This window comes from Microcaecilia unicolor, chromosome 2, assembly GCF_901765095.1.
Source record: "Microcaecilia unicolor chromosome 2, aMicUni1.1, whole genome shotgun sequence".
Classification (NCBI taxonomy): domain Eukaryota; kingdom Metazoa; phylum Chordata; class Amphibia; order Gymnophiona; family Siphonopidae; genus Microcaecilia; species Microcaecilia unicolor.
Genome location: NC_044032.1, coordinates 289,349,250 through 289,374,565, shown reverse-complemented (window position 1 = coordinate 289,374,565; position 25,316 = coordinate 289,349,250). Strand labels below are relative to the sequence as shown.

The 25,316-nt window shown below is 43.8% G+C and overlaps 1 protein-coding gene across 1 annotated transcript in view; it reads left to right on the top strand.

Moving 5' to 3' along the window:
• The window catches only part of SYP (synaptophysin), a 40,511-nt gene that overhangs the window by 5,019 nt on the left and 10,176 nt on the right, over positions 1-25,316 (top strand). Inside the window, exons 3-6 of the mRNA XM_030194257.1 lie at positions 19,711-19,835; positions 19,999-20,197; positions 23,913-24,104; positions 24,568-24,886. Of these exons, the coding sequence (XP_030050117.1) occupies positions 19,711-19,835; positions 19,999-20,197; positions 23,913-24,104; positions 24,568-24,882 (831 nt within the window). The 3' untranslated portion in view covers positions 24,883-24,886. The remainder of the gene's footprint in view (positions 1-19,710; positions 19,836-19,998; positions 20,198-23,912; positions 24,105-24,567; positions 24,887-25,316) is intronic.

Genomic DNA, 25,316 nt, shown 5'->3' with positions numbered 1-25,316 from the left:
TCTAACAGATACCTCTGAATTGGAGACACCCACTCCAACAGAGCCCTCCATCAGACCTTCCACTTCTTCCTTGTCCTGTGGACCATCTGCCCGTGACTTCTCTCCTGACCACCCCTCTGCCCTGCACTTCTTAACCTCTGGAACTTCCTTAGGGACCCCTGATATTTGCAAAAGAGCAGTGATAAGGAAGAATTTTCTATTGTTTTACGATTGGAATTCCCATTTTGCATTGGGTATTTAAGTTGGAAATGGAACATATAAGTTGGGGCATTTATTATTTCCAGCCTATTGTGGAAAAGGGCCCATAGGGGGCTGTGAGAAGTACATGAGTATGTCGCTAAACATGCAGCAGGAGCAACCGTTCAATAAAACTACACCTTTAGAAAAGGAGCGGCATCAGCCAGCAGCTCCTATGTGCAACAACACATATAATTTAAGAATATAAGAGTAGCCATACTGGGTCAGACCAATGGTCCATCTAGCTCAGTATTCTGCTTCCAACAGTGGCCAATCCAGGGCACAAGTACCTGGCAGAAACCCAAATAGTAGCAATATTCCATGCTACCAATTCCAGGGCAAGCAGTGGCTTCCCCATGTCTGTCTCAATAACAGACTATGAACCTTTCCTCCAGGAACTGGTCCAAATCTTTTTTAAACCCAGATACGCTAACCGCTGTTACTACATCCTCTGGCAACAAGTTCCAGAGCTTAACTAATCCGTGAGTGAAAAAATATTTCCTCCTTTTCATTTTAATAGTCTTTCCATGTAATTTCATTGAGTGTCCCCTTGTCTTTGTACTTTTTGAAAAAGCAAAGTATTGATTCACTTTTACCCGTTCTACACCACTCAGGATTTTGCAGCCCTCAATCACATCCCCCCCCCCCCAGCTATCACTTTTCCAAGCTGAAAAGCCCTAACCTCTTTAGCCTTTCCTCATATGAGAGGAGTTCCATTCCCTTTATCGTTTTGGTATCTTTTCTAATTCCACTATATCTTTTTTGAGAAACTGCAATAAGATGTGCCAGTTTTTGCTACTTATGTGTCTGGTGTAGTTTACAGGTGCAAGAGCAGCCAATCAAGGAGCCATGCTCTTGAAACCAAGTTTTTACATTTTAAAGCTCATTTAAATTACCAGAGGGTTAAGCACAATAACCCTCTCCATTTATTTTCTAAAGCTCTGGCTGAAACATTATGCATGCCTCAGAGGAAAAGCAAAAGCTGAAGGTAAATTTTTTAAAAATATACATGTATTCCTGTTCATGACCAGGAATACGTGAATAATTTTTGGACCTCACAAACCACACCTGGAACACATCCCCTTTGAAATCTGCTGCGTTGTAAAATAGGTATTTAGGCAGACACATCATCTAAAGGTGCAAATGACACTATTTATATGCAGAATTGGTGCACACGGCTTCAAAATGATCTGCTGATGGTCATAGAGGTGACCTCCCCAGATGGCTGAGGACCAGCACCAGAGCAGCCCTAAGCGGCTTAGGAGACCTTCTAGGGCTTGCGGGGCATGTGGGTGAACATGAGGGACCATACTTGAAGTGTACACCCTCATTAGATTTCTGAAGCAAATAGTCCTCACTGGAGAACAGATAACATGGTTCTCAGCACCTGCAGCACAGATCTCTTCAGGGCCAGACACTTGTGAGTTGCCATAACCTAGTGAGCAAGTGTGAGTTATGGGCACCAGCCTAGAAGTTGTACAAAATCACCAAGTGACACATCAGTCATGTAGAAAGGAAGTAGGAAGCAGGGGAGTGATCAGTACCAGGTGCAATCCCTGTATGGTCACCAGGAGGGACCTAGGATTCAGAGAAACAGCATGAGAGTTCTTCAGACAGTGACATCGCATGAGAGAGTTGTCCATCAGGCAGTATGGGCTAGATGTACTGGGCTGTTTCCCCATAGATATGAGTTAAAGCCTGTATGACTTCTGGCCTGAATCAGGCCCAGGATATATTACAACAAGTGTAGGTTATGCATAAGTAGGAAGTAGTTATGTGCAACCATACCATATTTATTGGTATTTATTAACTTTCTTTATAAAGAGATTTACCCAAGGTGGTGTACAGCAAGTGCTGTTTAACATAAAACTTACAATTTTGTTAACAGTATAACAGCAGTAAAATGATCTGATATAAGTATAGATACAATCAATGAAGTAAACTTGGAAGTGGCAAATTGAAACGTAGTAACAGGAGTAACATGAAACAGTATCAGAAATACCTGCATTTAACAGCATTGTGGAACAACCATATAACAGAAATATGATAAATGTCAGTACAATGCAAATGTTATAGCATGTAAGAACATTCAAACATCAATATGGTGTCGGCATAATACCAGGGAAACACCTAATAGGCATGCATTAGATAATTCATTTAACAGAGATATGATTCTAATGCTGTTTGTACAGTACAATGAATCATCTTACTATGTAGATAAGGGAGCAAGTGCAGCTGACATATAGATGGGAACAAGATGGGCAGTACAAACTCAGATAGGCTAAATGGGTAGCTGAACTAAAGGCAAATTTTATGTATAATTGAATAAGATATGAGGAACCGTTCTAGGTTATAGGGTGTGTGCAGCAAGTTAGTCCAGATTCAAAGTGAGTGGCTAGTCAGTCACAACATATATTAAAGGCTTGGGAGAAGAGCCAGGCTGTCACACTTCCTGAAGCAGAGGTAGTCTTGAGTTTAATATAATCTCTTTGTGGGGTCTACTCGAGAAAATTTGCTGACGGATATCACATCATGCAATTACTTTTGATGAGGATACAGATAGTGATGCTCTTTGAGTGGACCTTAGAAGTCTCAAATGTGTGTAGAGGGCTAACTTGAGTTTTAGATTTAGCCTTGTAAGGTACTTGTAGCCAGTGTAATTTTTGTAGGAAGGGTGTGATATGGTCATGCCGCTTGCAGCCTTTTATTAGTCGTGCTGCAACATTCTGAATTATTTGGAGCTGGTACAAGCTTTTTATGGTTTGACCAATGTACAGGGCATTACAGTAGTCCAGTCATGATGTTATCACAGCAGGGACCATTGCAGTCAGACTCGTCTTTCTATATATGGAGACAGATTTCATAGCTGCCACAAGTGATAGAAAACATTTTTAAAGGTTTGAATCTGCAGTATCCCATGATTCATGATCTGTGATTTTAGGGGAGTTCATATTCCCAGAAGGTATTTTGAAGTCAGGTACTTGTCAACTTGTGTTAGTAATCCACAGCATTTCTGTTTTGCTTGGGTTCAGACAGAGTTTGTTGGGGGGGGGGGGGGTTTGGAGGGGGGGCTGCCCATTCCTGAGTTGCTGTTAGACAGGTACTCAGTTTACTATTTTATTGGGCAGACTGGATGGACCGTACAGGACTTTATCTGCCGTCATTTACTATGTTACTATTGGGCTCCTTTTCGAAAGAGAAGGGCACCCATCTTTCTCCCAGGGTCGCCCAAATTGGCATAATCGAAAGCTTTCCATTGCGGGGACGACCAAAGTTCCCGGGGGCGTGTCAGAAGCATAGCGAAGGCGGGACTGGGGCATGCTTAACACATGGGTGTCCTCGGCTGATAATGGAAAAAAAGAAGGGCATCCCTGATGAACACTTGGCCGACTTTACTTGGTCCTTTTTTTTTTTATGACCAAGCCACAAAAATCAACCAAAGCAACTCAGCTAAAGGCATGAGGTAGATATTACATTTAAAAGTAGGTGACAGTATGGATCCCTGTGGCACCCCAAAGTTCAGTGCCCAAGATGATGATGTGTTATTTATTTACTTATTTAACTTTATTTTCAGCACTTGATATACCGCAAGTGAACCCTGAGGCAACTATGTTTACAGAACTGATTGTTGCCCGTCTGACAAACAGGAAGCCAGATTGATGTGGACCCGGCCGGTTACTTTCATTTAGCCAGTTGAATGCAGATTGTTCTATAAGTTTTACCAGGAAAGGGATATTAGAGACTAGTTGGTATCTTTGGAACTTGTCCTAGTCAAGGGAGCTCTTTTTCAGCAGCGGGTGCACCACAGCCCTTTTAAGTGTTCTTAGCAGCTGCCCTTCCATAAGAGAGGCAGTAACAGTTTTAGTGGCCCCTTCAATGAGGCCTATGCTTGCTAGCTATACTATCATTGCTGGGCAGGTTGTCAGCTGTAGACCTTTCAGAATTTTTTCAAGAGCCTCCTCTGTGTCCTGGTTGAATGAATCCCAGAAGCCTGTGCATGGTGGGGAGGAGGGGTTCACTTTGCTAGCTGGTAGGATGCTTGATGGGACTATCTGTAGGTCTTGTTGGACAAAACATCTTTCAAAATCATTGCTGATTAATTGTGATTGGGAAGGCTTCTTGGTTGAATATTGTTTTTTGGCTGTTGCTGTCATTCTTACATTTGAGCCTGTCTTCATCTAGATAACATTTTTGCCATTTGCTTTCAAGTTTAGATCTTTGAGGCTTAAGGGATCCATAGTTCTGGGGAGAAGCACGGGGAAGCATTTGTGCATAAAGCATCAGAGGGGCCATTTTTTCTATGGCCATCACTAAATGTGCATTCCAGATGTCAGCCTGTTCTGACAGTGTCACCATCTTTTTGTCCAAATGGGGTAGAACAAAGCCTCTAGGAAGTTCTCAGCAGTCAGATTTCTCATGTCTCAAATTTCTTTCCAGACTTTACTGTTCTGACCACCTCCTTCTTTAGAGGTAGGTTGTTTCCTGCCTTCAATCTTCAATATGTGTGAAGAGTTATTTCCTGTAGCCTCTCCCTTGCTGTTTTTCATTAGGACTAATTGCTCATTGTGATTGCTGTTTCCATAGACAAGCCCTCTTTTCCTGTGATTTCCTATATGCTCTCTCTCTCTCTCTCCTTCTAGGTAGCTAGAACTTAGGGGCCTGGTATGTGTGAAGTAGCATTGTCTGTTGAAGAACAGTAGTTAGGGAAATTAAATTAAGTCATGGTCCTTCTCTTGCCTTCAGAAGATGAAGATTCCATGAAGAACACTTATCTGGGGCCTTCAGCTCATAAGCAAAAGAATAATCCAGGGAAGGGGCAGAGCCTATCAGCAGGGGAGGAGAGAAACATTGAGCTAAAGATACCAGAGGACCAGCTGCTAGATTTTCCCCTGAAAATTTCATGGACCCTGAGGATGAAAAAAAATCCCAGAATGTTTCTATGAACTGGTCTCACTAGTAATATAGGCAGAAGATTCAGGGGAGAGAATTTTAGCTGTGGACAGAGATGAGGTGTCTCCAAAGGAAGTGAGCTGATCATATGGATATCTCCCAAAACAGTGAAATCCTGTGGCAGCTAAAGGGGATAAAAGCGCCTGACAGAAATGAGAATGAAGTTTTGTCTATCTATGTTGTAAAATGTCTTGTGGAGAGCATGTCAAGTCAGATGCTGTTCCCCTTTTGCTAGCTCCTGTACTGCATCCTGCCTCACCTGGAATACCATCAGGATACTGTGCAACGCTCAGAAGACAGCATGACATCCAAGCAAGCCCGGTTGTGCTGCAGCGGGAATTATATCTGGAGGAGGTGGAATGGGTGAAAAACCTGACCCTGTACAAATGTGAATGTCTTGTAGAGAGCTGTAAATAAAAGTTACTTTCAAATTAAAAATACTGTGTGGTGATATCCAGCATTATCATTCTTGCCAACTCAAAAGCTGTTGGAAAAAATTCTATATTAAGGGTCAGAGTGCTTGTCTGTTTGGGGGCAAAATAACTCTGAAAATTTAACAGAACCAGATTTGATATTGGAGAAAAACAGTGAAACAATGCATCAAGTTTGAAAATAGGTAATGTGCACTTTCATGTGCCTAATTTATACCTATTTCATAAAGTCAAGTACATACCCACTTAACTGTAAAAAAATATTAACTTAAGCACAAAAGAACGTGCCCACATGTGGTACTTAAACCAGCTTGAGGGCTGGTATAAATGATAACATACTTTAAGTATGTGCATAAATTAAGGAATTTTATAACCTACATGCCTAAGTGTTGACTCCGCCCACACTCCACCTAAACTCCACCCGTGCACACCCACTGTGAATGTACACACCATGATATTTGCATGTACTTTCACACTGTCAATTACATGTGTAAATGATTAAATACCAGCATTTACACACATTCCTACCACCTAAAATTAGGCAGCTGCTCATAAAATTATTCCCAAGGTGCTGGGGTGGTTCAATGGATTTTCACCTAGGCATTTGTAAAGGCTTTGAATGTCTATGGACATCAGATTTGTATGTATAGCTCCACTTGAAAATGAGTCCATTCATTTTTAAAGTATTAAAGGACTTCATTATGCCATCTCAAGTTCGTTTCATCTGAATATATATCTATGTGTCGCCCCTTCTTTTAAAACATTATTTAACACAAACCTAGCTTAGGACTTCTTTCCTTCACCAAACAGGATTGAGTCGGGCACATAAGTGGCTGACATCATCCAAAGGTGCCAGGATAGAACTGCTCTCTTAGAATTCAAAACTTACTATAAAATTCTGAGCATGCACAGCCTTTCCCATACACAGAGGTCTCCTCACCTCTTCAGTTTTCTTCCGCTCTGCCAAATGGATGTATGACAAATCTCTCCTTTGTATATACATTATTTTCAGTATATCATTGAAGTATATCAATATTTATCAGTACTGTGGGTTATCTAAGGGCTCATTTTCGAAAGAGAAAAATGTCTAAAAAGCGGCATAAACGTCCAAATCAGTATTTTTGAAACCTATTTTTCAGACATTTTTCTATGCTGTTCTTCTGCAGTGCATCCAAATCTCAAGGGGGCATGTCGGGGGTGTGGTAAGGGTGGGATTTGGATAGACCTCTTTCTTTTTCAAAATGACCTTCTTTTCTATTTGGATTTTGGATGTTTTGTGCAAAACATTCAAAATTGTACGTGGCTGTCATATCAAAAATGCCCCTCCACATGTTTTCTCCAGAATGTCAGCTTTTCACTTGTGCCCTGTCTGTGTGAGAAACTTCCATCATGAAGACTTCATCCATTTTGCTTTGTCTATAGAGCTCAGTTGTGACTGTATGTTCTGAATGACATAAGAAGATAAGATAGCCATACAGGGTCAGACCAATGGTCCATCTAGCCCAGTAACCTGCTTCCAACAGTGGCCAATCTAGGTCACAAGGACCTGGCAGAAACCCAATTAGTAGCAACATTCCATGCTACTAATCCTGGGGCAAGCAGTGGCTTCCCCCATGTCCATCTCAATAACAGACTATAGACTTTTCTTCCAGGAACTTGTCCAAACCTTTTTAAAATCCAAATATGCTAACTGCTGTTACCACATCCTCTGGCAATAAGTTCCAGATCTTAATTATTCTTTGAGTGAAAAAATATTCCTCCTATTTGTTTTACAAGTATTTCCATGTATTTTCTCCTGGTCTTTGTTTGTTTTGAAAGAGTAAAAAATCGATTCACTTTTACCCATTCTACACCACTCAGAATTTTATAGACAATCATAAACCCCCACCCCAGCCATCTTTTTTCCAAGCTGAAGAACCCTAACCTCTTTAACCTTTCCTCATATGAGAGGTGTTCTATCTCCTTTATCAGTTTGGTCACTCTTCTTTGAACCTTTTCTAATTCCGCTATATATATTTTTTAATACGGTGCCCAGAATTGAACGCAATACTCAAGGTGAGGTTGCACCATGGAGCGATACAGAGACAATGTAGTATTCTTGGTCTTATTTACCATTCTTTTCCTATTAATTCCTAGCATTCTGTTTGTTTTTTTGGCCACCGCAGCACACTGGGCAGAATATTTCAGCATATTGTCTACGTTGATAGTGTGTTGAAATAATGACTGAACATCATTATCACTGGGGACCTCTGTGACCTCTCTGTGGCAGTAATACTCCAGACTACTGAAGTCATGAAGGAATCACTTCCATCTCTCACTCAGCTCAAAGCACTTCCTCCAGCAGCTACCTATCATCTGTTCAGAAGCCAGATACAGAGGAGTACTATATGGAGCCTAATCCATCTTGCTCTACTTTTATAGAGATTCTCAATTCGTTTTTAGCTTCCCTTGCTATCTGTGACATAGAGATTCAACAGATGACTTATTCTGCGCAATCATCTTCCTAATTCTCAGTGCAGTAACCTTGTGCATGAGCAGCACAGCAAAGTCTTCCATATCATCCTAGCACTCACTTCTTCACAGAGGTAAAGGCCTCTAGCCAGACCAAACTGTTCCTTCCTTCTCTGTGCAGCACCAGCAGTTTCGATGCAGCTATTCTGTGGAGATGTAACTAGCTTGTCTCTTTTTGCAAGGCATGCTGTATCACTAAGGAAAGGATTCCTCAAAAAGGAGAACTTCCCTTCCACTTGTGAGCAGAATCATTGCCACTTGAACAGCGGTAGTGCAACTTGTTTCATGAGGAGTCTGGATTATTCTACTTTCCTATTATGCCTATTCACATCAGTCTCTTACAGGCACTATATTAAAATTTTCATTATTCTGTTCATTGCTGTAATACTCTGTTAATCAGGTCTGGGTATCTCTGCTCAGTATGTTTTTTGCCTAATGCAAGAATGTCTCCTACTGGTAAATTAGCATTTGATTAAAATTGTGCCTTCTTTTCATGATCACTGTTGTGTCCTGTGATCCTGATGAGTTACCTTAAAGTTCTACCTTTTGTTGGAATGTTTCAGTATGGCAAGCATGGCCATATTGTGTGAACTGGATACAATTTTGCACCTGTATAACATCTCTTCACAAATCAACAACAAAAGAAAAGACCAGTATGGCAGACAGCATGAGCATTGGCAATCCGGCAAACAGAACATGCTCTCCATCAGTCAGAGGGAGAACGTTTGCTCATCTTCACATCTCTGATGTTGTTTTCATTAATACTAGTAAAAAAGGCCCGTTTCTGTTTGAAAGGAAACGGGCGCTAGCAAGGTTTTCCTCTGAGTGTGTATGTTTGAGAGAGTGACTGTGTGAGAGAGGCTTCTGTTCCTGCTGCTGTGCATTCCCCGTGTTGTGCTGATTCGCTGCTCCCTGTATTGCGGCTCCGCCCCTCTCCCTTCTACTGGCCAATCTGGTGTGGGTTGTGTGACATCACTATTATCTACTCCAACATGATCCACGGTTCCAGGTAGCCTCAGAATGTTGGAGGTGAGAATTATTATATAGGATGGTTGCCTTCATGATTTTCTATGGTCATCTTTCATTGTGTATCCCATATCAGGTCTCTGAAGTTTGACTTTTAACTTACTTTCTCCTCATAGTCTCTACTGAATTGCACACTCTAGGAGTCAACTACTCTTTGCATGAAATCTACTTTCTTAGGTTCTTCCTTACATTTTCCCTGGTTTCAGCTGGATTTTCCATTTTTCCTATGGACAGAGGGTTACAAAGCGAGCTTCAATAGGAAGTCTGCCTTCTTCTCCAAGCTAAAGCCATACACAGTATTCCATCATTATCTGAGGGATTCTGGATTTACTTTACTTTCTTATGAGTCACTATTGTTCCCATAAGATGTCAAGCAAGTATGACAGATTAAAAAAAAACTTCAAAGATAGGTACAAAAAAGTGAAACTATATAGTAACATAGTAGATGATGGCAGAAAAAGACCTGCACGGTCCATCCAGTCTGTCCAACAAGATAAACTCATATGTGCTACTTTTTGTGTAAGCATCTACAATTTAAGCCTCACCTAAGACATATTTTCTGAACAAATAAGATTTCAGAAATTTCCAAAACACAGCATAAGATGGTATTGACCTAATATCAATTGGTAAATTATTCCAATATTTTGCTGATAAATATGCTATAGTCATATAATTTAATGTCTTAAATCTGATGCCTTTAAGGGAAGGAAAGTCCAAATAATTTCCTCTCATTCTTCTACTCATTTTAGGCATTGGTTTATATAAACAGGCATGTTTCCATTCATAAACTTACGAATCATTGTACAAACTTTGAAAATCCCTCTCACCTCCACAGGAAGCCAATGCAAAGTAACACACAGAGGAGTTAGTCTCTCATATTTAGACTTTGATAGAATCAATCTAACTGCTACATTTTGAATACTCTGTAATCTCTTCTTTAAAAAGTTAGAACAACCTACTTAAAACACATTACAATAGTTAATTTGTGGTGCAATAAGAGATTGAACTAACAATCTAAAATTATTGGTGTTAAAACATTAACATATTTGCCTTAAATTCTTCAATACCCCCAAAACCTTTTTTACCTTTCGTTGGCAATGTTTTTCTAATGTTAAGTGCTGATAATCATCCCCAAGACCTTCAATTCTGTTTCAACCTTCAAAGAAATAACCTTAGAACACAATCATATATTTGACACATCAATATTAGGTGCGGTTAAAATCAAAATTTTAGTTTTATCTTGATTCAGTTTAAGGCACAAACAGTCTCAAGCAGGGTTAATCCATGATTAATCAGTATATTATCATCCTTATTCTTAGAAAAGGGAAAATACAGTGTAATATCATCAGCATAAGAAGAACAGCACCCTCTTTATCTATGTGAAAACCCAATGATGACATCAGGACACTGAACAGTATTGGAGAAAGGGGGAGCCCTGAGGCACACCAGTATGTACTACCAATTCAGCTGATAAGACCCCATTCATCTTCACAGAATAAGATCTAATTACAAACCTCTAATCCAATCTAGTACCAGAGCTCCTATACCAAAAGCATCCAAAATTTTCAATAGCTTCTACTTAATGTAACAAAAAAAAATAGATAAGAGTTGGCACTTTGTACCTAATCTTTCGTTTTCCAGGAATTATCTATTTTATATCTATTTTCTTCTACACAGCTTAGGTTATGGGATGTATACCGAAATCACCCTGTACGACAATCCAGACTTCCTTCGAGCCACTTGTTTGTTGTCAGATTAAGTCCACCTTCTTCTCCATGCCAGAGCTATGGAACCTGCCTCACCACAGGCAAGGAATTGAAGTTTTTACTCAAAATGCCATCTCATTCCAAAAAGAAAAAGACAGGAGTCTTACGCCCTACACTTGATCTCAATGAGCTTTCCTTCTCAAGGAGAAATTCAGAGGAATAGAATTATATCTCGGAGGTGCATGTACTCATATTCCAATCCACCCTTCTTAGAAGAGGTATCTCGGGTTTCCCTTCACTCCAACTTTTTAAGTACGCAGTGCTTCTCTCCAGCCTTTCTCAGGCCTCAGAGAGTTCTCCAAGTGCCTCATGGTAGCAGCTGCATACCATCACAAACATGGGCATTTAATCTTTCTGTACCTCTGCAACTGGTTCATATTGTCTTGGTCACAGTCACAGGACAATTCTTCTCAGCAAAACAATCATTTTTCTTCAGTCTCTGAGATTCCTTATCAGCTTTCAAAAGTCCAGACTTCATCCAATGAACTTCAGTTTATTTTTAAAGTAGTATCTTGGACACTATTCTTTCGGAGGACAGAATCCAAATCTTTTTGGCCCATGTATATACCATACATTCAGCACCCATGGCCACGGATAGAAAGTATTTACAGATAGCTTTTCTAACAATGCAACATTTGCTTGGGATCCCAAGTACCAGTGGAATAAATGTTCCCACCATCTCTCCTTCATGCTGTATCTTCCTTCAGCTCTGCTTCAGGTTTTAAGGTGGATTTTAGCAGTGAACATTCTTTTGCTCTTTCACAGCATCAGTTAGAGGCCTTGACCTGAGGGTGGAGAGCTCATCTCATCAATCAGCATTCCTAAGGAATCTGGTCAAGGTACAAAACACTCTTCACATAAACCACTTGAAGCTCAGGGTGATGTTCAATGCCCTACAACTATTCTTTCATTTCTTTCACAGTTCCTCTCTAGTGGCACTATGGGAGTACTACACGATTGACTTTACTTTCACCTGAAGATTTCCAGAAAGGAGTTTCCACTGAATCTAGTATTGTAATCAGGGGAAGAGAGTACTTTTGGAGGGAACTTGCCAGAGATGTAGAAGTAACCTAATGGTTAAAGCAATAGACTAGAAAGTGAAGGGCCCAGTTTCAAATCCACTGTAGCTCCCTGTGGTCTCGAGCAAGCCACGTAAGCCTCCATTGCCTTGTGATGACCAATTGTAGTACTGGAAAAATTGCCCCAATATAGATTCTTCCATGGACACCATCACACTTGTAGCAGTCACATGAGCTATGTATGGCTTGCTGCTTATGGGCAGCAGAGACAAGAGAGAGAAGAAATTCTGAGAGGTCCCAGAAGGTCTAGGGGATCTTTCGCAAGGCATCCCATTTGTGAGTCAGGCAGATGTTATCCCTCTCAACACAAGCAGGCTGGGAACTACAGGCCAGTTAGTCTGGACACTGTGGTAAGTAAATTAATGGAAATGCTTTTAAAACAGATAATAGTGAGGTTCCTGGAGTCCAGTGGATTGCAGGTCCCAAGGTATCATAGTTTCACTACAGGCAGACATGTCTGGTGAATTTTAAGATATAGGATAATGTAATTATATTTAAAAATATCAGTTTTCCTGTTAAGTATGATGCAGGGCAGGCTACTTAGAAATCCATCAGCAAGTGCATCCTAAATAATTATTTTGTAGTATCATTAAATGTAGTTTCATTAAAATGAGCATGCACGGCACTGAAAAACAGGACAGGGCGCCAGCAATATAAGAACAGCACGGGACAGACACCTTAGTTGGCGAGGGTTAGGACCCCCGCCAGCCAACCCGGGGGCCCTGGAGCCAGTTTGAGGGGGCTCAAGCCCCTGTGCCCCCCCCCCTTAGCTCTGCCACTGCCCACAATGCATACATAAGTGGCAGACGCAGTCCTCCCCCTTATGTTGGAGGGGATGCCCCACCGAGGGAGATATGGCACATATGTGGTGGGCATGTCCACATGTTTAATCTTTTTGGGAAATGACAATTACATTGCCAATTTACTTCAGATTGATATTCTACTAGACCCAGCTTTCATCCTCCTTAGAATGCCTCTACAACATTTAGCTTTTCGTAAGCATTTAGATTTGATCAGGCAGTTGCTACTTACAGCCAAAGTTTGCATTGCACAGAAATGGAAAGACCCGGTTTTACACTCCAAATGCATTTGGTTAGATAAAGTTTGGAGAACTTCTGGAATGGAAAGATTAATCTGGCTACAGAAACACAACCCTGGAGATATTTTTTGGGGCCCCTTTTTTTCGGGCTTCTACTCTTCCTTAACTTAGCCCATTGACAGATTCCAGTGTTTTATTTACAAACTTTACCATTTGCTACACATTGAGGGGCATAATCGAAAGGGACGCCCACGTTTTGCTGAGGACGTCCTCGCAAAACATCCCGATGGAGGGGCAGGGAAACCCATATTATCGAAACAAGATGGATATCCATCTTTCATTTCGATAATACAGTTGGGGATGGCCAAATCTTTAAATTTAGGCCTTCCTTAGTGATGGTTGTCCCTAGACTTGGCTGTTTCTGATCTTCGGCGATAATGGAAACCAAGGACGCCCATCTCAGAAACGACCAAATGCAAGCCCTTTGGTCATGGGAGGAGCCAGCATTCGTAGTGCACTGGTCCTCCTGACATGCCAGGACACCAACCGGGCACCCTAGGGGGCACTGCAGTGGACTTCATAAATGGCTCCCAGGTACATAGCTCCCTTACCTTGTGTGCTGAGCCCCCCCAAAACCCACTACCCACAACTGAACACCACTACCATAGCCCTTATGAGTGAAGGGGGGGCACCTAGATGTGGGTACAGTGGATTTCTTGTGGGTTTTGGAAGGCTCATATTTACCACCACAAGTGTAACAGGTGGAGGGATGGGCCTGGGTCCGCCTGTCTGAAGTGCACTGCACCCACTAAAACTGCTCCAGGAACCTGCATACTGCTGTGATGGACCTGAGTATGACATTTGAGGCTGGCACAAAATATTTTAAGATGTTTTTTGAGGGTGGGAGGGGGTTAGTGACCACTGGAGGAGTAAGGGGAGGTCATCCTCGATTCCGGTGGTCATCTGGTCAGTTCGGGCACCTTTTTGTGGCTTGGTCGTAAGAAAAACATGACCAGGTAAAGTCGTCCAAGTGCTTGTCAGGGACGCCCTTTTTTTTCCATTATGGGTCAGGGACGTCCATGTATTAGGCATGCCCAAGTCCCGCCTTCGCTATGGCTCCGACACGCCCCGTGAACTTTGGCAGTCCCTGCGACGGAAAGCAGTTGTGGATGTCCAAAATCGGCTTTCGATTATACCGATTTGGACGACCCTGTGAGAAAGACGCCCATCTTCTGATTTGTGTCGAAAGATGGACGTCCTTTTCTTTCTAAAATAAGCCTGATTGTGTGTATATCTACCTGTAGTGTTTTGTGGATTGAGCTTCTCTTCCTGAACTTCAAGTTCTCTTATTTAGAGTTTATCTCTTCTTTCTCTGTCTCTGTTACTACTGGTTCCTATATATACAGACTTGAATATTGGTTATATCTTATAGCCTTTCTGAAAATGTTCGTACAATTTACAATGTAATTTCCTTGATGTATTTTTGACTTGCTGCATTGTTATTGTTCTGATTATTATGATAATTAAAATAAAAATTATTTGAAAAAAAACAAAACAGTGCATTTCCTAGTGGAAAACACTTCAGCTAGGAGAGTAAGCGAAACTCAAACATTGGTGACATATAAACCATCTATCCAATTGCATCATCATAAAGTTGTTCATCGATGCATCCCAGCTTCTCGCCTAGAATATTCACATCTTTCCACCTAAATGTACACTGCCTTGGGTGAATTTCTTCATAAATATGATTAATAAATCCCAATAAATAAATAAAGCAATAGTGCGTTTCTTATCTTTTGTTCAAAGCTCCTTTCAAATCCTTGCAACAAAACTCATCGTACTCTAGATTGTAAATGGGCTCTCACCTGCAGCTTAAGCGTCCATCCTAATAGAACTGGTGTGCCATTGACAAAAGAAACTCTAGCAAAACTGGTTGCTTTTTGTCTGTATAATTCTGCTAAAAACAAGCAGATATTCCTCCAAAGTAAAATCTCATCAGATTATAGACTCTGCAGTCACAGTGGCCCTTATTTATTTATAGCATTTATATCCCACAATTTCCCACCCACAGGTAGGCTCAATGTGGCTTACAACAGTCTGTAATAACATACATCAATTCAGCAAACAAAAAATCAATTTTATAGAAGTTAAAGAGAGAAGGGGTAATAGCAAAGAAGGGAAAAGGAGAAAGAGTAGTGGTGATCAATATGTCGCTTTGACAGGTACAGTTTAGAAGTAAGAGATGTTAGGCGGGATTTGAGTGTAAGCTTTTCCAAGGTCTTGAGGCGTTTTTTTGAAGGTCGGGTGATCAGGAGTAAGTTTTACCAACTTAGGTAGACCAAACAGGTTCTACTGATATTTCTTGTTGTTGTGAGCGCCAAGAGCAGAGCCCATGTGCTAGAACAGGGGCAGGCAACTCTGGTCCTCGAGAGCCGCAGGCCAGGCCCCCAGGACATCCACAACGAACATGCATGAGACAGACCTGCATACCATGGAGGCAATGCTTGCAAATCTGTCTCCTGCATATCCACCGTGGACATCCTGAAAACCTGACCCGTGGCTCTCGAGGACCGGAGCTGCCTACCCCTGTGCTAGAAGGATCTGAGCAAAGGCCAAAGTGACATATCTGTAGCACACCAGGTCATGAAGGCACACTAGGCTATCATAGCATATTGCTGTTAATATTATTGTGTTTGGTTTGAAAGATCAGAAATCTCTTCAGCCCAGCGGTCTTCTGATGACCCTGTAACACACTCCATGTGTTAGAAGGGACTGGGAACCAGCTCTTTTTGTTACCCTGTTTCTGCTTCATGCACCAATGCCCAGAACACACACCAGAGAAACTGTCAGCAAGGGATTGGGATATCACTTAGAGCAGATCCTCCTACTTATGACCTTATCAGGTCTGCCTTGCTAAATACCATCTTCTTCTTTTCATATCTGGACCAGGCTTCACCATGGGACAGTACCTTCAGTCAAATTATGTAGGACAATCTGTCCCCGTGAACTAACAATTCTCACATTAGCTCTGCAGGCTGCTCCAAAGACTAACACAATATGGATCTAAGCAGCTCTGAACTGAGAGTCACCCACTTAGTTTATTTATTTATTTGTTGCATTTGTATCCCATATTTTCCCACCTATTTGCAGGCTCAATGTGGCTTACATAGTACCGTAAAGGCGTTCGCCAATTCCGGTATAAACAGTTTCACAATGATGTTATGGTAGAATAAGGTTCATGTGGAACAGCATGTTAGGGAATCGTATAGAGGAAGAGTTACGTTATGTCCATTACGTTCTTTGGTTTTGTAGTGTTGCAGGGTTCTGATATTTAAGTAGGGTCGGTAGGGTATGCCTTTTTGATCAGGTAAGGTTTTAGTGATTTTCGGAAGTTTAGGTGTCTGTACATTGTTTTCACGGCTGTTGGTAGTGCGTTCCATAGTTGTGTGCTTATGTAGGAAAAGTTGGATGCATAAATTGATTTGTATTTAAGTCCTTTGCAGCTTGGGTAGTGGAGGTTTAGGTATGTTCTTGTTGATCTGGATGTATTTCTGATTGGTAGGTCGATGAGGTCTGTCATGTATCCCGGGGTCTCACCATAGATAAGCTTATGAGTTTATGAGTTGCCTGACTCAGTCCTGCTTGTCCATAGGAAAAGTAATGTGCTTACCTGCAACAGATCTCTTCAGTAGATAGCAGGATTCATAAAGTACATGCTTTTCATTCATTTGTTCTTTTCTAAACTGTATTTCTCTGTCAATTTATTTATCTCAACTGTTTTAATGTATTTTGCATTCTATCTTATTTTAACAAGTTTTGCATTTTGTGATATTACAGGGGAGGGACCGATATTACATGAACCCTCCCGCAAACCCCCCCCCCCCCCCCCCCCCCCGAGCTGCCTGTGTGTTTAGCTTTGGAACTAGCTGTGAAGCTGAGGAGACTGGTGAACACAGGAAAGGGGACATGTACTGAGAAGTTTATACTAAGTTCTGAGCTCTCTGGAACAACTATTCCATCCCAGCACCATTAGATGATGTCACCCCTTGTGTGTCCAATCAATTGTCCACAGATAAGCAACCCTGCTTTTCTGTAGCAGACCCATTTTGTAAAAATGTAAAAAGACTTTTTACACATGCTTTTCATACTTATAAGTTCATTTGTTCTTTTCTAAATTGTATTTCTCTGTCAATAATTTTATTTATCTCAACTGTTTTAATGTATTTTTGCATTCTATCTTATTTTAACAAGTTTTACATTTTGTGATATTACAGGGGAGGGACTGACAGCACTGGATGCTGAGGCTCCGCTGCATGCACAAAGGGAAAGTGACAAGGGAGAGAGTGACAGTGCAGGAGACTGAAGCCCCTCTGTATATCCCTAAAAGAGAGGGATAGTGACAGGGGAGGGAGTGACAGTGCTGGAGACTGAGGTCTCTCTTTATATCCCTAAAAGAGAGGGACAGTGACAGGGGAGGGAGTGACAGTGCTGGAGACTGAGGTCTCTATATCCCTAGAAGAGAGGGACAGTGATAGGGGAGGGAGTGTCAGTGCTGGAGACTGAGGTCTCTCTTTATATCCCCGGAAGAGAGGGGACAGTGACAGGGGAGGGGGAGTGACAGTGCTGGAGACTGAGGCCCCTCTGTATATCCCTAAAAGAGAGGGACAGTGACAGGGGAGGGGAGTGATAGTGCTGGAGACTGAGGTCTCTCTTTATATCCCTAAAAAAGAGGGACAGTGACAGGGGAGGGAGTGACAGTGCTGGAGACTGAGGTCTCTCTTTATATCCCCAGAAGAGAGGGGACAGTGACAGGGGAGGGGAGTGACAGTGCTGGAGACTGAGGCTCCTCTGTATATCCCTAAAAGAGAGGGACAGTGACAGGGGAGGGAGTGACAGTGCTGGAGACTGAGGCCCCTCTGTATATCCCCAGAAGAGAGGGGACACTGACAGGGGAGGGCGTGACAGTGCTGAAGACTGAAGCCTCTCTGTGTATCCCTAGCATAGGAGGACAGTGACAGGGGAGGAACTGACAGTATCACAATCAAAGAGAAGACAGAGGGGAGAAAATAGTATTGCTGGAGACTGAAGCCCCTCTGTATATCTCCAGCACAGGGGGACAGTGACAGGAGAGAGACAAATAAGGCTGGAGACAGAATCCTATCTGAATAATCTCTGCAGATGGTTTTCCCTTAATGTTTTAATCTTCTTTGGGCTGCTGTCTCAGAGGTCCTGTTCTGCTCTTCTAAGAATAGAATTTCTTGCCTGTGGGTGTGCGATATGCGCATACTCAGGGATCACAGCTGGGTCTTTGTACCTGCCAAGTTTGCAGTGCGGAGGAGGGAGACTATGGATCTAGCACTGGCACTAGCACCTGCTTGTCTTTTAAAACCATTGCACAGGAGCCTGGGTATAGGGAGCTGTTCTTAGGCTGTCCAGCATTGTCCTGATCTAGGTCTGCTTTCGAAGGTGGATCTTGAGTCTTTATTTGTAAAACTAATATAAAAATACATAATCAATAAAATAGAAACCTTTCTGATAAACTTGCTATTACCCATCAGTGTGAACTTCCTCACTGCTGTGCCCCAGGTCAGTAGGACTCCTATCAGAGTGAACTCTCTCATCGCAGTGCTCCCTGTCAATAGGACTCTATCAGGGATGAGCTTCCTTACTGCAGTGCCCCCCCCCCCCCCCCCCGGCAATAGGATTTCATCAGTTTGAGCTCCCTCACTGCTGTGCCCCTTGTCAGTAGGACTCTATCAGAGTGAGCTCTCTCACCACAGTTCCCCCAGTTAGTGGGACTCCACCATTGTCAGTTCCCTCACTGCAGTGCCCTTTGTCAGTAGGACTCTATCAGTGTGAGCTCTCTCATCACAATGCTTCCTATTAGTGTAACTTGATGAGTGTGAGCTGCCTCACTGCAGCGCCCCCTGTAAGTTGGACTCCATCATTGTAAGTTCTTTCACTGCAATCCTCCGAGTAAGTCAGGGGCGTAGCCAGACACCCAAGTTTGGGTGGGCCTGGACCCAAGGTGGGTGGGCAGAACTCTGCCTTGTCCTACAAGTGATTTGGTTTCTCCCTCTCTCGCCTGCATGCCATATGGTCTTTCAAATATCTCCTCTTCCCCGTATGCCTTTTAAATAGGTGTGCTGCTACTTGGTGGGCCTGAACCTAAAGTGGGTGGGCCTGGGCCCACCCCAGCCCACCCTTGGCTACGCCACTGGTGTAAGTAGGACTCCATCAGTGCAGGCTGTCTCACTGCAGTGACCCCTGTCAGTAGGACTCCATTAATGTGAGCTCCCTCACTGCAGTGTCCCTTGTCTGTAAGTGGGACATTGGCAGTGTCTACCCCTGTATAGTTTGCAACAGGGGTATATAGCCTGAAAATTTTCATTTCATGTCATTTCCCATGTCATTTGTTCACAGGTTTTTGGGCATTTTTTCATCATGCGAGCAAAGTGATCAAGAGTGTGCACTCTTTCAAAAGAGTGCACACTAATTGATGACAAATGGAAAATGTGACATTTCATGTTTTTCTGCTCATTTTCCCTAGACTATGACATAAAATGACCTGAGATATGTCCTTGCACACAAATGCACATCGCTAGTTTGTCATGTAATGTTGTTCTGGTGTTGCCATTCATAGTCTCTCTCTCTCTCTCTCTCTCTCTCAGCTGTTTTCCATCTTTGCCTTTGCAACATGTGGAAGTTACACTGGGGAGTTCCGTCTGAGTGTAGAGTGCGCAAACAAGTCTTTGAGTAACCTAAACATTGATGTGGATTTTTCCTATCCCTTCAGGTGAGTGTCACCCCCTTCTCCACAGAGGGCTAGGGGCTGGGGCTGAGCTCAGCATTTCCTCTCACCCATGTACTGAATGACAAAGCCCTGCAGCCTGGGTTGTCCCCCTCAACCCTCAGGCCTGCCTCACCTGTCCTTTTTTTTTTTTTTTTTTGTTCCTCAGGCTGCACCAGGTCTACTTCAATACTCCCAGCTGCAAGAACACTGACCTGGTCAAAGTCTTCCTGGTGGGGGATTACTCCTCCTCAGCAGAATTCTTCGTCACCATTGCCGTCTTCTCCTTCCTCTACTCCCTGGCAGCCCTTGTTGTCTACTGCTTTCTCCAGAACAAGTATCGTGAGAATAACAAGGGCCCCATGATTGTGAGTATGGAGCAGCCTTGGATTAACCATTAAGCAGAATAAGCACATGCTTAGGACACCAAGGGAAGGGGAGCACCACAGAGTTTTTCCCCAGGCTATTAAGCCTGTAACCAGGGCCGCCGAGAGACTGAGCCAGGCATAGGGCAGGGCCGCTGGCCCCACCCCCACCCCCCCAGGATCGCCGCCACTGCCTGGCCCTGCTGCAACTCCAAATACCTTGGCTGATGGGGATCTCCAGGCCCCACCAACAGAAGAAGTCTTCCCCCAGCGCTGTTCTTCACTCCCCCGCAATGTCTGCCCTGCCCCTGCAGTTGCTTTTTCTCTCACGCCACGTACGCTCGGTTTCAAAACCGAGCATGTGCAATCTGAGGGGAAAAGCAGCCTGCTTCACAGGCAATGCAGCAGAGTTAAGAACAGAGCTGGAGGAAGACGTCTTCTGCTGGTGGGGCCTGGGGATCCCCGCCAGCCAAACCAGAGGCCCCGGCCTGAAGCCCACCTCCTCCTCTTCACCCTTCAACCCTCTCCCTCAACCAACCAACCCAGACCTCCTTCTCCTCCTTTCCTGATATCTCCGAGGAGGAAACCGCCTGCCTTCTTTCCTCCTCAAAATGCACCACTTGTTCCTCTGATCCCATCCCCACCAACTTACTTAACACCATCTCTCCTACTATCACCCCCTCCATCTGTCATATCCTCAACCTCTCTCTCTCCACTGCAACTGTCCCCGACACCTTCAAGCATGCTGTAGTTACGCCACTCCTCAAAAAAACCATCACTAGACCCTACCTGTCCCTCCAACTACCGCCCCATCTCCCTCCTACCCTTCCTCTCCAAGACACTTGAGCGCGCAGTCCACAGCCGCTGCCTTGATTTTCTCTCCTCTCATGCCATCCTTGATCCGCTTCAATCCGGTTTTCGCCCTCTTCACTCGACAGAAACAGCACTTTCTAAAGTCTGTAATGACCTGTTCCTTGCCAAATCCAGAGGCCACTACTCCATCCTCATCCTCCTGGATCTATCCGCCGCTTTTGACACTGTCAATCATGACTTACTTCTTGCCACACTGTCCTCATTTGGGTTCCAGGGCTCTGTCCTCTCCTGGTTCTCCTCCTATCTCTCCCACTGCACCTTCAAAGTTCACTCTCATGGATCTTCCTCCACCCCCATCCCCTTATCTGTTGGTGTTCCCCAGGGATCGGTCCTTGGACCCCTTCTCTTCTCAATCTACACCTCTTCCCTGGGCTCCCTGATCTCATCTCATGGTTTCCAATATCATCTCTATGCTGATGACACCCAACTGTATCTCTCCACACCAGACATCACCGCGGAGACCCAGGCCTGCTTATCCGACATTGCTGCCTGGATGTCCAACCGCCACCTGAAACTGAACATGTCCAAGACCGAGCTTATCGTCTTTCCACCAAAACCCACTTCTCCTCTTCCTCCACTTTCTATCTCAGTTGATAACACCCTCATCCTCCCCGTCTCATCTGCCCGCAACCTCGGAGTCATCTTTGACTCCTCTCTCTCCTTCTCTGCGCATATCCAGCAGATAGCCAAGACCTGTCGCTTCTTCCTCTTTAACATCAGCAAAATTCGCCCTTTCCTCTCTGAACACACCACCCGAACTCTCGTCCACGCTCTCATTACCTCTCGCCTGGACTACTGCAACTTACTCCTCACCGGCCTCCCACTTAGCCATCTATCCCCCCTTCAGTCTGTTCAGAACTCTGCTGCAGGTCTCATATTCCGCCAGAACCGATATACTCATATCACCCCTCTCCTCAGGTCACTTCACTGGCTTCCAATCGGATACCGCATTCAATTCAAGCTTCTCCTTCTTACCTACAAATGCACTCAGTCTGCTGCCCCTCACTACCTCTCTACCCTCATCTCCCCTTACGTTCCCGCCCGTAACCTCCGTTCACAGGATAAATCCCTCCTCTCAGTGCCCTTCTCCACCACCGCCAACTCCAGGCTCCGCTCATTCTGCCTCGCCTCACCCTATGCTTGGAACAACCTTCCTGAACCCTTACGCCAAGCCCCCTCCCTGCCCGTCTTCAAGTCTTTGCTTAAAGCCCACCTCTTCAATGCTGCGTTCGGCACCTAACCCTTACCGTTCAGTGAATCCAGACTGCCCCAATTTGACTGCCCCTATTGGACCGACCGTTCACTTGTCTATTAGATTGTAAGCTCTTTGAGCAGGGACTGTCTCTCTTTGTTAAATTGTACAGCGCTGCGTAACCCTAGTAGCGCTCTAGAAATGTTAAGTAGTAGTAGTGTTTGCTCCTCCCCAGCCTCCAAGGGGGGCCCAGCGCCGGAGTTTTCTCTCTCCTGCTCCTGTTAGCACGCGATCACCCGGGTCCCATTAGGAGTAGGAGAGAGAAAGAGACCCCGGCACCAGGCCTCCCTTGGAGACCTGGCCCTTGGAAACTTTGCCCCCCCCCCCCCCACTGCACCCCCTGCACCCCCCTCTCAGCTGCTGTGCCCTTAACTCTTTCATTGTTGTCTGCCACCCATTATCCAACATGAATTTCAGGGTTTTTCTAGTCATTATAAATATATGTGATGTTTGAGCTTTTTCAGCACTTCTTGAGTCTTAGCAGTCAATATTCAGCTCGTGGAAAGCAGGCTGGCTAAGTCCTGCAATCAGTGCTGAGCACAGATATTCATTGCCAGGCTGTTTCCGGTGACCGATATTGAATATCCTTCTTTTTTGGCTGGTTTTAACTTAATCAGCCAAATTAATATTCAGCGCTGGCCAGTTAAATTTATAGCAGCCAAAGATAAGCCTACTATTTAGGAGGTCCTATTTGGCCAGAAAACTTAGCCAGCGATGCACTAAATATTCACGGGTAGCCAGTTATATCACGCAATATAGCTGGTTAGCCATTATGCACTAGCACTTAGCTGGTTAAGTGCTATTTAACCAGCAAGGAGCTGTTCCTGGCTGGTTAAATTAGTGCTGAATATTGGCCGGTTAATGTCTTGTCTGTTAAGCTATGGAAGGGTTGAGGATACCATTTTTGGGCTTTGCTTAAGGCATCAGTTGGCCTTAATCTGGCCCTGGTATGGAGTCTCCAACTAATAGTCCTTTGGCCTTTCTTCATAACAATGAACTGGACTGTTCTGTGTCTGCAAAAGACCAGCAACCTATGTCCAGGACATTAAACAGTTCATCTGTTCTCCTTCCTCTGTCTCTTTTTACTTTATTTTCCTCTATTTCTGTCCCACCTCCATCTCTTTCTTCCATCCTGTCTCCTCATGCCTTTATTTTTTTCCCTGCTCTGCCTCTCTCTGTCTCCTCACATTTCTTGCCCCATCTCTCCACTGTCTTTCAGATTCAAGATTTAGGGAACTTTATTGACATGACAATTTGTATGTGCGTTGCCAAAGTAATACATAAAGTGATAAAAGGTAGAATTACAGAGTACAAAGGCTATTTATTCGTGGGTTCTAGTGATGCTCAATATTTTCTGTGGTCTGGTTACATTTTGACCAGTGCAGGATCTAGTATGTTTGTCACTGTAGCTGTTGTTTCTCCTGTTTTCCCAAGGATTGTACAGAACTGCTTGTTCTCATTCTTCTGTGGGAAGTCTTTCATCCCTTTCCTTTTTCATATCTGTTTCTTCTCCCCTCCTTGCCTTATTTCTTCCTCTTATCTCTGACCTCCGTCTCTTTCGCAAATCCATGTCTTTACATCTCTTGCCTGCAGGACTGCATTGTAACCGCAATATTTGCCTTCATGTGGCTGGTGAGCTCCAGTGCCTGGGCAAAGGGTTTGTCTGACGTGAAATTGGCAACAGACCCCGAAAAAGTGATCAAGAACATGCATGTGTGCAAACAGGAAGGCGTCCAGTGCAAAGAACTGCATGATCCCATTATGTCGGGCCTGAACACATCTGTGGTGAGTTCACACTGAATCAACTGCACTGCATTATTTCATTTAGGCCATCACTGAACCACTAACATCTCCAGCTCACTTTTGACATCTTTATTGGCATAGCATTGCACCAGTGACATCACAAGCTGCACAGTGCTCCACCAGTGTCATCTGTGCCCTGCAGTAACATCTCCAGCAGCACTGCACCGGGATCATTATTAGCTGCATAGTTCCATATCAGTGACATCTCCACCTTGCACAGCACTGTGCTTAGAACATTATTAGCTGCACAGCAACACAGCAATGGCATCTTCACACCGCACAGCACTTCAATAGTGAGATTATTCATTGTATAGCACTGTACCAGTGACATTTGTAGCTGTAAAGCACTGCACTGGTGACATTATCAGCTTTCTATCCTCTTTCTCCCTCCTGTCTTTCTAGCTTTCCCCCCAGTTGTTTTTCATCTCTCTGTCCCTTCTTTCAGGTCTTTGGATTCCTTAACTTCATTATCTGGGTAGGGAACGTCTGGTTTGTCTTTAAGGAGACCGGCTGGACTGCTCCTTTCATTCGCTACCCACCTACCACACAGGAGAAACAGCCTGCCCCCGAAAGTTACGGCCAGTCCTACAACCAAGGATCAGGCTACGGTCAGCAGGACTCATACGGACAACAGGGGGGCTACCAACCCGACTACAACCAGCAAGGCTATGGGCAGCAGCCGGCTGACTATAACCAACAAGGCTACGGGCAGGGAGGCTATGGGCAGACTGTGCCCACCTCCTTCTCCAATCAGATGTAAACTGGTGAGTGACTGACAGGTCCATGGGCCAACAAGAAGACAGCCAGACACAGCGAAGGTGATGAATGACGCTAAGCACAATACCAAGGTGCAAAAACAGACTTTAATTGATTGGCAGAATCAAGACTATACACAAATTGTGTTTCGGCCATAAGGCCTTCCTCAGGAGTCTCTATGAAACTGCCACAGTCCTGATGGAAGACAGCATTGCTGAGCTTAAGCAAACCATGATGTACAAAACAAATGCTATGTGCTTCACATTAGCACTGAAAAAACAAACACCAGCCAATGCAGAAATATCTTGTGAATCGTAGTGTTTCCTCTGCTTTTGATTCAGTAGATGTTACTATGTTATTGTTTAGGTTGAAGCAATTACGAATGAGTGATAAAGTATATGAGTGGTTTGCCTCCTATTTATCTGGACATGTCATGCG